Raw genomic sequence first — 13,627 nt, 5'->3', positions numbered from 1 at the left:
AGAATATAAATACTTTGAACCTATATGAAAAAAAATACGTAAAGAGAATCAGAAACAATACAAAAAAAGAATCTGGAAATGAAATATATAAAGACTCTGAACGTATATAAAGAACGACGTAAAGGAAATCAGACACCACATAAAAAGATTCTGAAACTACATCAAATAAAACAAATATAAAAACCTAAAACACGGTAAAACAAATAATTCCTACACGTGACTTATTGACTACACCATACGACATAAGACGAATCAGACACTGTATAAAGAAAGAATCTGAAGGCGCATAAAACAATCTAAACCTCGTTAAAACAGGTAATACAGGTTTTACGTTCATGCCTGGCTGATTGATTACCTCGTGCACAGGTGAGATAACAAGCATAATCACCCACTCCGCCATAAAGTGATAAAAAAAGGCAAAAATAGAACAAGGGAAGCCATAACACCGTGTACAAAGATAATGAGAGAGAGAGAGAGAGAGAGAGAGAGAGAGAGAGAGAGAGAAAAAATGGCTCATAAAATTTTAAATGCAAAACGAGTGTCAAATGAGCCTTCGTCATAATTACAACACTGTCTTTTGCCTCTCCTCCTCCTCCTCTTCCTCCTCTTCTTCCTCCTCCTCTTCCTGACGTGCCCAACCCCTATCCTTCTCCCTCCCCTTCCATCTCCTTTCCCTCCTTCCACCTGATAACAGTCTTCAATAACGCCAACTTTGCAAATATTAGCGGTGCTCAGACCCATGAGAGCCGGGGGAGGGAAGCGGAGGGGGGCTAGAAGGAGTGAGACCAGCCACGGTATGCCCATCACACCGTTGAGTTCATTCACCTCACCTTCATTCTCGACTTCGCGTCCTCAATCAATTCTTTACCTCGATACCGCACTTCGCCTCCGTTTGTACCTCGAAGCTTAAGAATTAGCAGGAAGAAGCGCTACCAGACACTCTTTGACCTTCACATCGCCGATTTCGCTGACCTCATCATCCTCATTCTCTCCTTCGCGTCCTCAATGAATTCTTTACATCGATATCTCTGTCTCTGTTTACCCCTCGAAGTTTACGATTGCGAATAAGAAACGCTATTACCCACTCTTTAACCCGAGCAGCCAAGATCGATATCCAAAGCATTCTCATTCCATTCTCTTCTTCGCGTCCTCAATCAATTCTTCACTTCGATATCTCCGTCTCTGTTTGCCCCTCGAAGCTTATGATTGCGAATAAGAAACGCTATCAACCACTCTTTCGACCCAAGCAGCCGAGATGATAACCAAAGCATTCTCAATTCTTTATCTACTTCGCGTCCTCAATCAATTCTTCACTTCGATATCTCCGTCTCTGTTTGCCCCTCGAAGCTTATGATTGCGAATAAGAAACGCTATTAACCACTCTTTCGACCCAAGCAACCGAGATGATAACCAAAGCATTCTCAATTCTTTATCTACTTCGCGTCCTCAATCTGTTCTTTATTCCGATAATTCACTTCGTCTGTCTTAAACTTCCAAAACTTCAGAAAAGCAGGAAGGAGCGCTAAGAGTGTTTGAGTGTGAACCTTGACGCTAATAAGACAAGAATGCGCTCTCTCTCTCTCTCTCTCTCTCTCTCTCTCTCTCTCTCTCTCTCTCTCTCTCTCTCTCTCTAACTCCTTGCTCCCCCACTCTCTCCCTCTCACTCCCCCTCTTTCTCACTCTTTCTTGCTTGCATTAATAACGTGATAATTAGGGCCAAGGGAATGCTGTAAATATGCTCACCTCTCGTTGTGCTCGGCAAGAAGAATGTGCCTGATTGAGCAGCGAGTGTTGTTGGCCCGCCAAGTGTTCGGGGGAGGGATGGGAGAACAAGGAGGTGGAGGAGGAGGAGAAGAAGAAAGATGATGATGATTATGATGATAATAATAATAATAATAATAATAATAATAATAATAATAATAATAATAATAATAATAGTAATAATAATAATTTGAAGAAGAAGATGGTGATGAAAGAAGAAAAAAAAAAGATAAAAAATAGCAACAACAACTCTCTCTCTCTCTCTCTCTCTCTCTCTCTCTCTCTCTCTCTCTCTCTCTCTCATGTGGGTACAAAACAAGTACTCTTCACATATTGTCATGATTAACCCGAGGCTGTGCTTGAGAGAGAGAGAGAGAGAGAGAGAGAGAGAGAGAGCAAAACAGGTAGTTAAAACAGGAGAAAGAGAGGAAAAACACCCATCTGATGATAAAAGGAGAGAGAGAGAGAGAGATTTTTTATATATTTTCAACTAACATTTTGATCACAACACCATAAGAATCAGGTAAAAACTCTCTCTCCCTCTCTCTCTCTCTCTCTCTCTTTACATATTTTCTTTTTCTTCCTTTTTTTCTCTTTCTTTCTTTCTTTCTTCCTTTCCCTCTTCTTCTTTGGGTACACAACAGAGGCGAGGAACACCTGATCGGACGAAGCCATTACCTGCACGGCCTCCAGGTGAATTCCAAACCCGGAAGAACACCTGTCAACTATCACTTAACCTTCCTCAGTCTCTCTCACTTTAATTCTGCCTTTAGCGTTGTAGTAGTAGTAGTAGTAATAGTAGTAGTAGTAGTAGAAGTAGAAGTAGTAGTAGTGGTGGTTGTGGTTGTAGTAGTAGCAGTAGTAGTAGTAGTAGTAGTGGTAGTGGTGGTGGTGGTGGTGGTGGTTGTAGTAGTAGTAGTAGTAGTAGTAGTAGTAGGAGGAGGAGGAGGAGGAGGAGGAAAAGCAGTAGATAAATAATGATAATAAGACAAAAAAATAATACCCTGTCATTCTTAAGACCAGGAAAACCTCTTTTTTTTGTTTTGCTTTTTTTGTTTGTTTTTTAGGTCTTCTTCCGCCACACACACACAAACACAGCCACAAAAACTATTATATCCCCTCCTATCCAATCCACCTCATCCTCTAGCAACAAAAAATAACAGCAACATAAAAACACTAAGGGAAATAAAGACACTCGCTCCTCGTCCATCTCCTCAGTCCTCCGTCTTCCGTCTCCTCGTCCGCCTGTCTCGCCTGAAGCCCGAGATAAATCGCTTCCCGCTCCCCGCTAGCGTGTGGCCAATTAAGGGAGAGATTCGTCCATTTCATTACGACAAACAAAATGAGCGTCTTAAGTAACTTCTCTTCTATTAGTCACGCTAGTCTGAGGTCGATATCAATTAGGGCATTTATTTATTTATTTATTTATACGTTATTCATTATTTATTACGTGAAACAAAATGAGCGTCTTAAGTTGTCCTTCAAATATTTATTTTTTATTATATTTTATTTAATTAGTTTTTATTTTGTTACGAAGACTGGTTTGAGGTCGATTTTAATCTGGGGATTTTAAGAAAGACTTATCCATGTCATTACGACGAACAAAATGAGCATCTTAAGTAAGTTCTCCTTCGAAATATATCTCTTTTATTACTGCATTTTTATTTACAGTTTTAATTACTATATTTAACATCATGCATTGTCCTCGAGGGTCACCAGCAGCTTGAGTTTTCATTACGATAGAGGCATTAAGTTTGTTTTTGTGTTGCGCTAAAACCTCTTCGAAAAGTATGTTTTGCCATCCTCTTAGCCACAAAACGGCAGCTGCATTGTCCTCAAGAGCCGCTAAAAACCTGCTTCGACCACGTATTGTTCGGCAAGGGGCGCGTGGTGACAGTGCTCGGCCGATCTTTGCGACGACCCGGAAAAAAGACAGGACTGGAGGCATCATGTGAGGAGACCCAATACGGATGTTTATCTCTCAGGACGAAAGGGGAGTCTGGCCCTTACGTGGGGTGCTGTAGGGGCGGTGGCCGATTGGATAAGGGGGCGAAGGAGGGGTGAGTGGATGTATTGGCTGAGCGTGAGGGGCGTGAGGGCGAAATAGGGGAGATAAGAGGGGGAAGAGGGAGGGGCAGGCACTTGAAGATCACTAAGCGCTGAGTTATCCTCGAGCATACATTAGCCTGGAGAGCTGTCAGCCACTAAGAGGTGTGTGTGTGTGTGTGTGTGTGTGTGTGTGTGAGAGAGAGAGAGAGAGAGAGAGAGATCAATTTCGCATCAAATGTTCGTAGGAATTTATATTTCGGTAACCGCTAAACATTTCCAATAAAAAGTTACGCAATTTAATGAAAAAATAAACAAATTAAACATGTGTGCGAAAAATACATAAATGGACCAAACACACACACACACACACACACACACACACACACACACACACACACACACACACACACGCACACAACAAAAACACCAACAACAAAAATAAGAGTGACAACACAGGTATATAGGAGATGAAACAATCTATACTCTCTCTCTCTCTCTTCCGTCCTTTCTTCTTTTTTCTTTATCTTCTTTCTCTTTCTCTGTCCTTCTTTCTTTCTTTCTTAATTTATTTATTTACATGTTTACTTATTCTCTCTCTCTCTCTCTCTCTCTCTCTCTCTCTCTCTCTCTCTCTCTCTCTCTCCTGCCTCAGCGTATCATCAGGTAATTAATAAGGGCGCAAGGAACGCCTGAGGAACACCTGCCCATTAATTATTAAAACCAGCCAGGTGAGGTGAGTAATGTATATGCGGTCTCTCTCTCTCTCTCTCTCTCTCTCTCTCATGAAACAACCATCTATTGATAAGAATAAATGAAGAAAAATAAAATCAATTAAAAAATCCCATTCCGCCCAAAAAGTAGCAAGAAATAAGAAAATAAGAAAACAAAACAAAAACAAAAGAAAACACGTAAATAACATAACCAAAATAATTATCAAATACGACAAAGAAAATACACACAAGTTAAAATCTATATAAAAAAAGCCAACGTCATCCTGGATCACACCTACGCACTAACACACGCCGCACACAGATTGCCAGAGCAGCGATCGTTTAATAATATCACTACAATGTCATTAATTCATTTCATCATCACAAAGTCGCAATCGGAATATCAATTTATGGCCAGAGGGAGGAAGCGAGCACGCCGCACCAGCTGTTTGCCTCGGCCGCGCTACTAAGTCCAATTATATTTTCTGCACATTGACAAGATTCGCCTCGCCAGAAACATTGTCAATCCGGCTTGTCATTTCTTCCCTCTCATTATCCCGCACTGACTGGGCAATAAAGAGACGATAATAGAGGAAGAGGAGGAGAGGAGGAGGAGGAATAAGAGGAAGAGGAGGAGGAGGAGGAGATGGAAGGATGGTGGTAGAGATGAAAAAAAAAATGAAATGAACGAAAAAAATGATGACGATGATGAGAGGAGGGAATGAAAAAGAAAGGAGTTAAGGAGGAGGAGGAGGACAAGGAGGACGAGGAGGAGGAATGAGGAATAAATGATAAGGTTGGTAAGGGAGACGAAGAAAGATGAAAAGAATGGAAAAGAAGATGAGAAGGAGAAGGGGGAAGAAATGAGGGAGAACGGAGGAGAAAGAATAGAAGAGAAGAAGCAGGAGCAACACAACACCAATACCACCAACAGCAACACATTAATTAAAGAAAGGGCCAGCGGTCAGCACAGATGTAGCCCGCGGCGCGCGAAAGCAAAGCGGAGTGGCCTGGGGGAGCGGGCAACATGTGAGCCAACCACGCATGCGCCCGACCCACGTGGCCCACAGGAACCAACCTAACCTCACAAAACTCCTACTTATCAACCTTTAACCGTTCTCAAACCTAATATTCCTGCACCAGCCACTAACTTAACGTATTACCAACATATTATACCAAGCACAGCGCTGAGGTATGTAAGATAACGCCAATATTCACATACCTTGAAGGCGATTGTATTCCCGGGGTCGGTGGAGCCATTTTGCAGGAAAAATGAGCAATCCTTACGCAACGTCTCCCCTTCCACCTTTGTTCGCGCTTCTGCTGACCTCGCTGCTGCTTCTGCTTGGCCGCTAATGATTCCCGGAGGCGTGTTTTATCGCTGTGCCTTTGAAGTGCGAGGAGAATCGTTCACGAGTGCAGGAGAGCGGCGAGTGAATACCGATGAGCTCTGTGAAGCACTCTCGTCGCTGGTCACCTCTGCCTCGCCCCGCCACTTATTGTTTTTGTGGCGTTTATATTAGTTCGTCTTTGGTCAAGGTGTTTTGAGTGCCTCTTATTCTTGTTTCTTTGATGATATTTCCGTTTTGCTTTGAGTTATGGTTAGAGGTTTGGTGAAAATTTACTGTTTTCATCATTTTATGAGATGTGAATGTTTCAGTATCACGGCAGACTCACGTAAGTTTTGACAATAAATGACATAATGCTTGCCTATCCTTCATGTTCGTGGATATGTCTCCAATCTTTTATATTTTCCTTCCTTTCCTTTTTCGAACTTCCATTCATCTTCTTTATCCTGTTATACTTCTATGTTGCCTTCGTTTACTTCTCCAGCCTTTCAATCATCTAATTTGTCGTGTTATTCTATTATATAACTTTCTCTCATCTCAAATACGAGGATCACAGTAACCTTATAAGTAATGGGAGAATAATATTGCTGTCCGTGGATCACAGTAACCTTATAAGTAATGAGAGAATAATATTGCTGTCCGTGGATCACAGTAACCTTATAAGTAATAGGAGAATAATATCGCTGTACGTGGATGAATGTAAAGCCAAGAAGTCTACGGAGGTTTGTTGAAGGCTATAGACATTAACTTGTATGAACTGAACAGCGACATTCATATCATAATGCCATCCTTCTCCTTCTGTACCTTGATTGGAGTGTCGCTAACGGCATTATGTGGATTACTGTTGACCGTAGGGGGATGTAAAGGCCTTCGTAATTAACTGGTACGCTCCCTTCCCCCCCCCCCCCCACACACACACACACACACACTACCTGAGCTACTCCAGAGCTTGTGTTCGCGCCGTGGTGGGTTCAATCTGGCTGTTTTTTTCATTAATGTACGCCAACGAGCTCCCATTAGGCCGCCGTTTGTTTAATAACTCACCGTAATTAGTTATGGTAATGTTAGTGCCCACAATGACGCTTGGAGGCTCCTCTCTCTCTCTCTCTCTCTCTCTCCACATTTAATTTCCTTTCCGCTGGTAGCCCCTCTACCTCCACACGCCGTACAGTCCCTTATTTTTGCTCCATCCTTCGTATCTACTCTAGGTTCCACTCCTTTCCCTATCCCTTCAGTATCACTTATAGACACTAACATAACACTCTCCATATAACTTATTCCATTACCGTCTCCAATGTAGGGTTTGGCGCAGCACGGCCTTTGCTGCCCAGTGGTGGATATTACTAACCCAAGCCAATCTGTGTTGCAGGGCTGCGGGGTGGCGGCGCGGCTGTCACGACCTGCCGCCGCCTGGCCGCGTCGAGGCCCACGACGAGGCTACGGGCAGGCGAGGCGAGGCGGCGCGCGAGGCGAGTGTCTCCAGGCTGTATGCTGAGCGTCAAGCACGGCTGCCTGAGTGAAGTGAGGACAGTGTTTCTTATTAACATCACTGCTGTGAGTGAACGTGCGGCTGCGTGTTTGCGCGCGAAGAAATGAAAAGCTTAAGTAGATTATTTGACTACTAGTGACATTCTATAAACCTTGTTGTATTAGACGTTTCTTCCCGTGCTTATAAATCAGAGTAACAGGAGAAGCATGGCTTTCCGCCACCCCTGAGGGAAGCACCTCCATCCCCCCCACCCCACAGGCTGCTAGCACCGCCCCCCAGGCCACCCCTCATGCCCGCCTGACACCATGATCCCCAGCATCACCGCCAACCGCTCGGCCAGCTGGGAGAAGCACGTGCACAGCCTCTTTGGCCTCCGCGCGGCGGACGGAGGGCAGGAAAAGGGCGTGAGTCTAGATGACACGCCCTTCCTCATCCAGGGCTCCACGCCGGACCAGACGGACACCGCGTGGCAGCAGCAGCAGCAGGGAGGCGGCCTGTCCTCGCTGCCGGCCTGGCGCGCCGCCGGCGGGGCCGAGGGCGGCGGGCGGTGGCTGCTGCAGACCGTGTCCGGCGCGCGGGGCGGCGTGCGGGAGAGCTCCACCCTGGCCAGCGTGAGTGGCCTGGTCACGGCCCAGCTGGACGACACCCGCCGCACACACCACATTCCAGGCGCTGCCGCCGGCGACGACGACGACGGGGACGACAGTTACGTCATCAACCTGTCCATAGACACGGACGAAGACGGCAAGTCCGAGTGGTGGCTGCGTGCGCCGGACACGACGGATCTGCTGCTGCTGGACACGCCGCAGAACGCCTCCGAGTGGCTCAACGAGACGCTGCTCACCTGGGAGGCGGCGAGCCACCGGCCGGCCCTCAACGCCTCCACGGCCTGCAGGAACCTGTCCTTCAACGGCTCCGGCTGCCTGCAGGATGAGGGCTCTCCGCTGGAGGTGACGCCGGAGAGCCTGGCACTGTGCCTGCTGCTGCTGTTCTTCGCCGTGTCCACCATCTTCGGCAACGGCCTGGTCATTGTGGCCGTGGCCCGCGAGCGATACCTCCACACCGTCACCAACTACTTCATCATGTCCCTGGCGGTTGCGGACTGCCTCGTGGGCGCCCTGGTCATGCCATTCAGCGCCCTCTACGACTCCTTTGACTACTGGCCGTTCGGTCCGGACTTCTGCGACGTGTGGCGCAGCTTCGACGTGCTGGCCTCCACCGCCTCCATCCTCAACCTGTGCGTCATCTCGCTGGACCGCTACTGGGCCATCACGGACCCCTTCAGCTACCCGAGCCGCATGTCGCCGCGGCGCGCGTGCATGCTCATCGCGCTGGTGTGGGTGTGCTCGGCCCTCATCTCCTTCCCGGCCATCGCGTGGTGGCGCGCCGTGTCCAAGCCGCACCCGCCCGGCGCCTGCCCCTTCACGGAGGACCTCTCCTATCTCGTCTTCTCCTCCACCATCAGCTTCTACGGGCCGCTCTTCGTGATGGTGTTCACGTACTTCCGCATCTACCGCGCCGCCACGGAGCAGACGCGCTCCCTCAAGCTGGGGCAGAAGCTGGTGTCCTCGCTGGGCGACGGTGAGATGGAGCTGACGCTGCGCATCCACCGCGGCGGCGGCGGCAGCACCACCAACAGCACCGGCAACGGCGTGCACCGCGCCCACTACCCGGCGGGCAAGGCGTACATGGCGCAGGAGAACGGCGGCGTGGCGGAGGGTCAGGGCATGGAGGACGGCGAGGCGTGTCCGCTGCCCATGCACGAGGGCGCCTCGCCGGACAGCTCCACCAAAGTAGTGTCCAGGAACCTCAAAAACTTCTCCATATCGCGCAAACTCTGTAAATTCGCGAAGGAGAAGAAGGCGGCGAAGACGCTTGGCATTGTGATGGGAGTGTTTATCGTGTGCTGGCTGCCCTTCTTCGTCACCAACCTGCTCTCCGGCCTCTGCGGCGAGCGATGCATCCGCGAGCCCGCGCTGGTCGACGGCGTGGTCACGTGGCTCGGCTGGATCAACTCCGCCATGAACCCCGTCATCTACGCCTGCTGGGCCAAGGACTTCAGGAGGTGAGTACCACTATACCCTTAGAGGGACCCCCTCATGTCTTACCACTCCAAAGGCCTAACTCCCCCTGTCTTCCCTCTCACACCTAAGATATCTCCTCACACGCGCCAGCAGAAGGTGAGTACAGCTACACTTGAGCTAACAGCCTGGTGCTAAAAGTAATCCACTTCTGCATCATCATTTTCTTTTTTATCTTGTTGGTAATACCATTATGTATGCCTCCGACGCGCCGTACTCTCCTCGGCGAACATATACATCTCTCCACGCCTAGCCTACAGAAACTATGAATACTTCCCTCCACGCCACACATATTGTATCTTCCTACACACAAAACACCCCCCTACCCACGTCAGCCCCTCGCGCTCCTATACTTCCTTCCAGCGCCACAAAACACATTTCTCCCACGCGGCAACATTCCTTAGTCGCGGCCACAATGCACCAACTCACAGCACGCCCAACAACAACAACTCTCGTCGAAAGGCAAAGCGGGCGGGCGGGCGGGAAGAGGGTGGGGTGGGTGTGGGCTGAGGGCTTAGGGGGCGCTCCACCAAGACAAATCCCGCACACACAGTAATTGACTCCACTTTACTCCCGCCTCCTCCAACTTCCCGAGACAAAGCAGCCACTTAAGGCACATAATCCACACAAACACAGAGGCTTCAGCGCCGCCCAAACAAACCTGCAACTCAGCCTTCCTCGTCTCCCCGGGACTCGCGGCGAATGGAGGCTGGTGGTGAATCTGGGCCCAGTATTCTCAGACACTTTCAGCTCTCACAACTATCTCCCAAGGCCACGAAGGAGATTAGTCGGGTTCTCATGTTTTTTTTCTTTACGTTCATGGTGCAGAAGCGTTGTCAAATTATCACTGAGCTAAAAAAAATACCCATGGAGATACTTACACAACCTCCACGAAAGCAAATGCATGCAAGTCCCGAGCTATTTTTGAGACTATGGACCCGAGCTTGAGTAGGTCAGCCATGATAAAACTTACAGTATGATCGATGAATAATAAAAACACCCCATCTACACTAAACACAGAGGTTCCTTCACCCTAACAAACCAATCAGTCAATCAATCAACGGGAGCATATGCCGAGGGGGCGCGTCGCCTCTACACCCTACGCCGCAAAGCCCAGGGGTCCCTCCATGCAGGCCCCCTTCTCACCCTCAGTACCTCCTGGCTGGTTCTATTGACTTGCTGAAGCCACGAACTCTGTGGGCGTCTCCTTGGCCTCCTCCACTCAGGATTCTCTCTCTCTCTCTCTCTCTCTCTCTCTCTCTAGCACAGGGAGCAACTCAAGGCCAACCAAACGAAAGTGTAGAAAAAAAGCCCGCTAATCGTTGCAACCCGATGAGCAGGGTCGGCTTCTGGGCAGCGTGTCATGTGCCCGTATAGCCAAGCTCCTCCCTAAACCCTGAATATGGGAGTAAATAAGGCAGAAGAAAAGGATCAATCTGAGCATGAGTGAGCCAGCCATTATACATTAAAAGTAACCACAGCATATACCAAACACAAAGGCTCCTTCACCCTAAACAGCTTCACCCTAAACCCTGAATATAAGAGTAACCTAGACAGAAAAAGAGGACATAAAATTGATTAACAAGGGAGTCCCCGCAATAAACATGGCATTCCCGATGGCTGCCGAGAGAGGAGAGGAAGGAATGGACGATGAAGACGATGAATATGATGTTTTGCGGGTGACTCAGGAAGAAACGCCGCCCTCAGCACTCCCGGAGACTCAGCAGAGCGACAGGCCTCCCTCCTCCTCCCTCCCTCTCCCCTTTCCTCCTTTTTCCCTCCCCTTCCTTCCTCTTCCACTCCCCATCACTCCTCTTTCCCTCCCCTTTTATTCTCTTTTCCTATCCTCTTCCATCTCTTTCCTCCTCTTCCTACTCCTCTTTCCCTCTCTCCCTCCTCTTCCCTCTCCCTTCCTCCTCTTTCCCTCCCTCTCTCCCTTTTCCTCCTTTTTCCCTCCCCTTCCTTCCTCTTCCACTCCCCATCACTCCTCTTTCCCTCCCCTTCTATCCTCTTTTCCTATCCTCTTCCATCTCTTTCCTCCTCTTCCTACTCCTCTTCCCTCCTCTTTCCCTCCCTCTCTCCCTTTTCCTCCTTTTTCCCTCCCCTTCCTTCCTCTTCCACTCCCCATCACTCCTCTTTCCCTCCCCTTTTATTCTCTTTTCCTATCCTCTTCCATCTCTTTCCTCCTCTTCCTACTCCTCTTTCCCTCTCTCCCTTCCTCCTCTTTTCCTCCCTCTCCCATTTCTTTCCCTAATCCCTCCTCTTTCCTTCCCCCTTCCCCTCTTTTCCTCCCTTTCCCTCCTCTTTCCCTCCCCCTCCCTCATCTTTCCGACCCTTCCCTTCTCTTTCCCTTCCTCATTCTCCCCTTTCCCTCCCTCCCTCCCTTCTCAGATATTATCCCAACAAACATATTTTTCCTCCTCTTAGCCGACGATAAAGTCAATGGAGCGAGCGGGAAGGGAGAGAAGGAGGGAGGGAGGGAGGGAGGGAAAGCTGAGTGGACAGAGGGAACAGGAGGAGGAGGAGGAGAAATGGAGGTAAGGGAGATCAGGAGGATGAATGAATGGAGGGAAGAGAAAGAGAATGGAGGAAGGGAGAGAAAGTTGAATGAATGGAGGTAAGAAGAGGAGAAGTGAAGGGAGAAGAAAGCAGGATGGAGGAAGGGAGAGAAAGCTGAATGGATGGAGGGAAATGGGAGAGAAAGGGAGAGAAGGACGAGGAGGGGGATGGAGGAAAGGAGAGAAAGTTGTATGGATGGAGAGAAAAGGATGAGGAGGAGGAAGATAAGGGGAGAGAGGAAAAAGGAAGAGGTTTTTTTTTCCCTCCTTCCTTCTTATCTATCTTGCGAAGGATTACTCTCTCTCTCTCTCTCTCTCTCTCTCTCTCTCTCTCTCTCTCTCTCTCTCTCTCTCTCTCTCTCTCTCCAAGGTAAAAATAGAAGTACTCAACAGAACGTTATCCCTCCCTTTCCTCCTCTCTCCCTCCTCCTCCTCCTCCTCCTCCTCCTCCTCTTCCTCCTCCTTCTTCTCTTTCCCTGGGTAAATGAGGAAAATTGTGTGAAGAAAAAGAGGCGGAGAAATGATGAAAAAAAATGTGTTGTGCCCCGCGGAAAATGTGACAAATATCCAGCCAACGATGCCATCTTTTTGGGAGAGAGAGAGAGAGAGAGAGAGAGAGAGAGAGAGAGAGAGAGAGAGAGAGAGAGAGAGAGAGAGAGAGATCAATTTTTCTACCCCTCTTCCTTCCTCCCCTCCCCTCCATCCTTCCATTACCTCCCCTCTCTCCATCCCTTCTTCCTTCCTTAACTCCCTCTCTTAAACCCTCCCTCCCTCCATCCCTTCTAGCCCGCCCCCCTCCCTCCCTCCCTTCCCTTCTCACACAAGTACTAAGTTTCAAGGAATATTTTGAAAGCAACGCGACAAACATCAAGGGAAGGGCGCGGATAAATGCTTCCTGAAGACTGATACACACGTGAGAGAGAGAGAGAGAGAGAGAGAGAGAGAGAGAGAGAGAGAGAGAAAATAAAATTGAATAGGTAGGGTTAGTCATGACAATACGTGATGAATACCTGTTTTGTACCCACATGAGAGAGAGAGAGAGAGAGAGAGAGAGAGAGAGAAACACATTAAATTCAACTAAAAAAAAAAAAGAGAGGAGGCTGCTTGATGAGACATTTTTATTGGGTATTTATATTTGAAGTAGAAAGAGGCAGCTTCCTGTTTTTATTTTTTAGGGTGAATAAAATGCTATATTAAAAAGCCTTTGAGATATGTATGATTTTTTGTTTCTTTATTTTCTCTTGTTCTTTAATATGTGAGAAATTCATTTATTTATCTATCTCTTTCAATTCAACATTCTCTTCCTCTTTATTTCTCTTATTTTCCTTCCCTTCCTTCTTCTTTTCTTTCCTTTCTTCTTTCTTCCTCCTCCTTTCCTCTAATCCTCTCTCCTTCCTCCCTCTTTCCCTCCTTCTATACCTTCTTTTCCCTCCCCTCCTCTCTCTATCCTTCTCCCTTCTTTCCTCTTTTCCTCCCTCTCTTCCTTATCCCTCCTCCCCTCCTTTCGTTCCTCTCTCCCTCCCTTCTTCCTCCTTCCCTCATCCCTCTCCCCCTTTCCTCCTCTCCCCTCCTCTCATCGCTTCACCCTCTTCCGTTTTCGCCTTTTGTACCCTCTCCTCCTCCTCCTCCT

General features: G+C 48.1%; 1 protein-coding gene and 1 long non-coding RNA gene across 2 annotated transcripts in view; one reads left to right on the top strand and one right to left on the bottom strand.

Annotated features, from left to right (window-relative positions):
• LOC126987034 (uncharacterized) overlaps positions 1 to 6,030 on the bottom strand; it is a 40,870-nt gene extending 34,840 nt beyond the window's left edge. The window contains exon 1 of the long non-coding RNA XR_007740126.1: positions 5,743 to 6,030. This is a non-coding gene — a long non-coding RNA (uncharacterized LOC126987034). The remainder of the gene's footprint in view (positions 1 to 5,742) is intronic.
• LOC126987032 (dopamine receptor 2-like) overlaps positions 1 to 13,627 on the top strand; it is a 141,094-nt gene that overhangs the window by 36,918 nt on the left and 90,549 nt on the right. Inside the window, exon 2 of the mRNA XM_050843683.1 lies at positions 7,239 to 9,423. Within this exon, the coding sequence (XP_050699640.1) occupies positions 7,664 to 9,423 (1,760 nt within the window). The 5' untranslated portion in view covers positions 7,239 to 7,663. The remainder of the gene's footprint in view (positions 1 to 7,238; positions 9,424 to 13,627) is intronic.

Source organism: Eriocheir sinensis, chromosome 63, assembly GCF_024679095.1.
Source record: "Eriocheir sinensis breed Jianghai 21 chromosome 63, ASM2467909v1, whole genome shotgun sequence".
In the NCBI taxonomy this organism is placed as follows: Eukaryota; Metazoa; Arthropoda; class Malacostraca; order Decapoda; family Varunidae; genus Eriocheir; species Eriocheir sinensis.
This window is presented reverse-complemented; position numbering and strand designations above follow the sequence as displayed.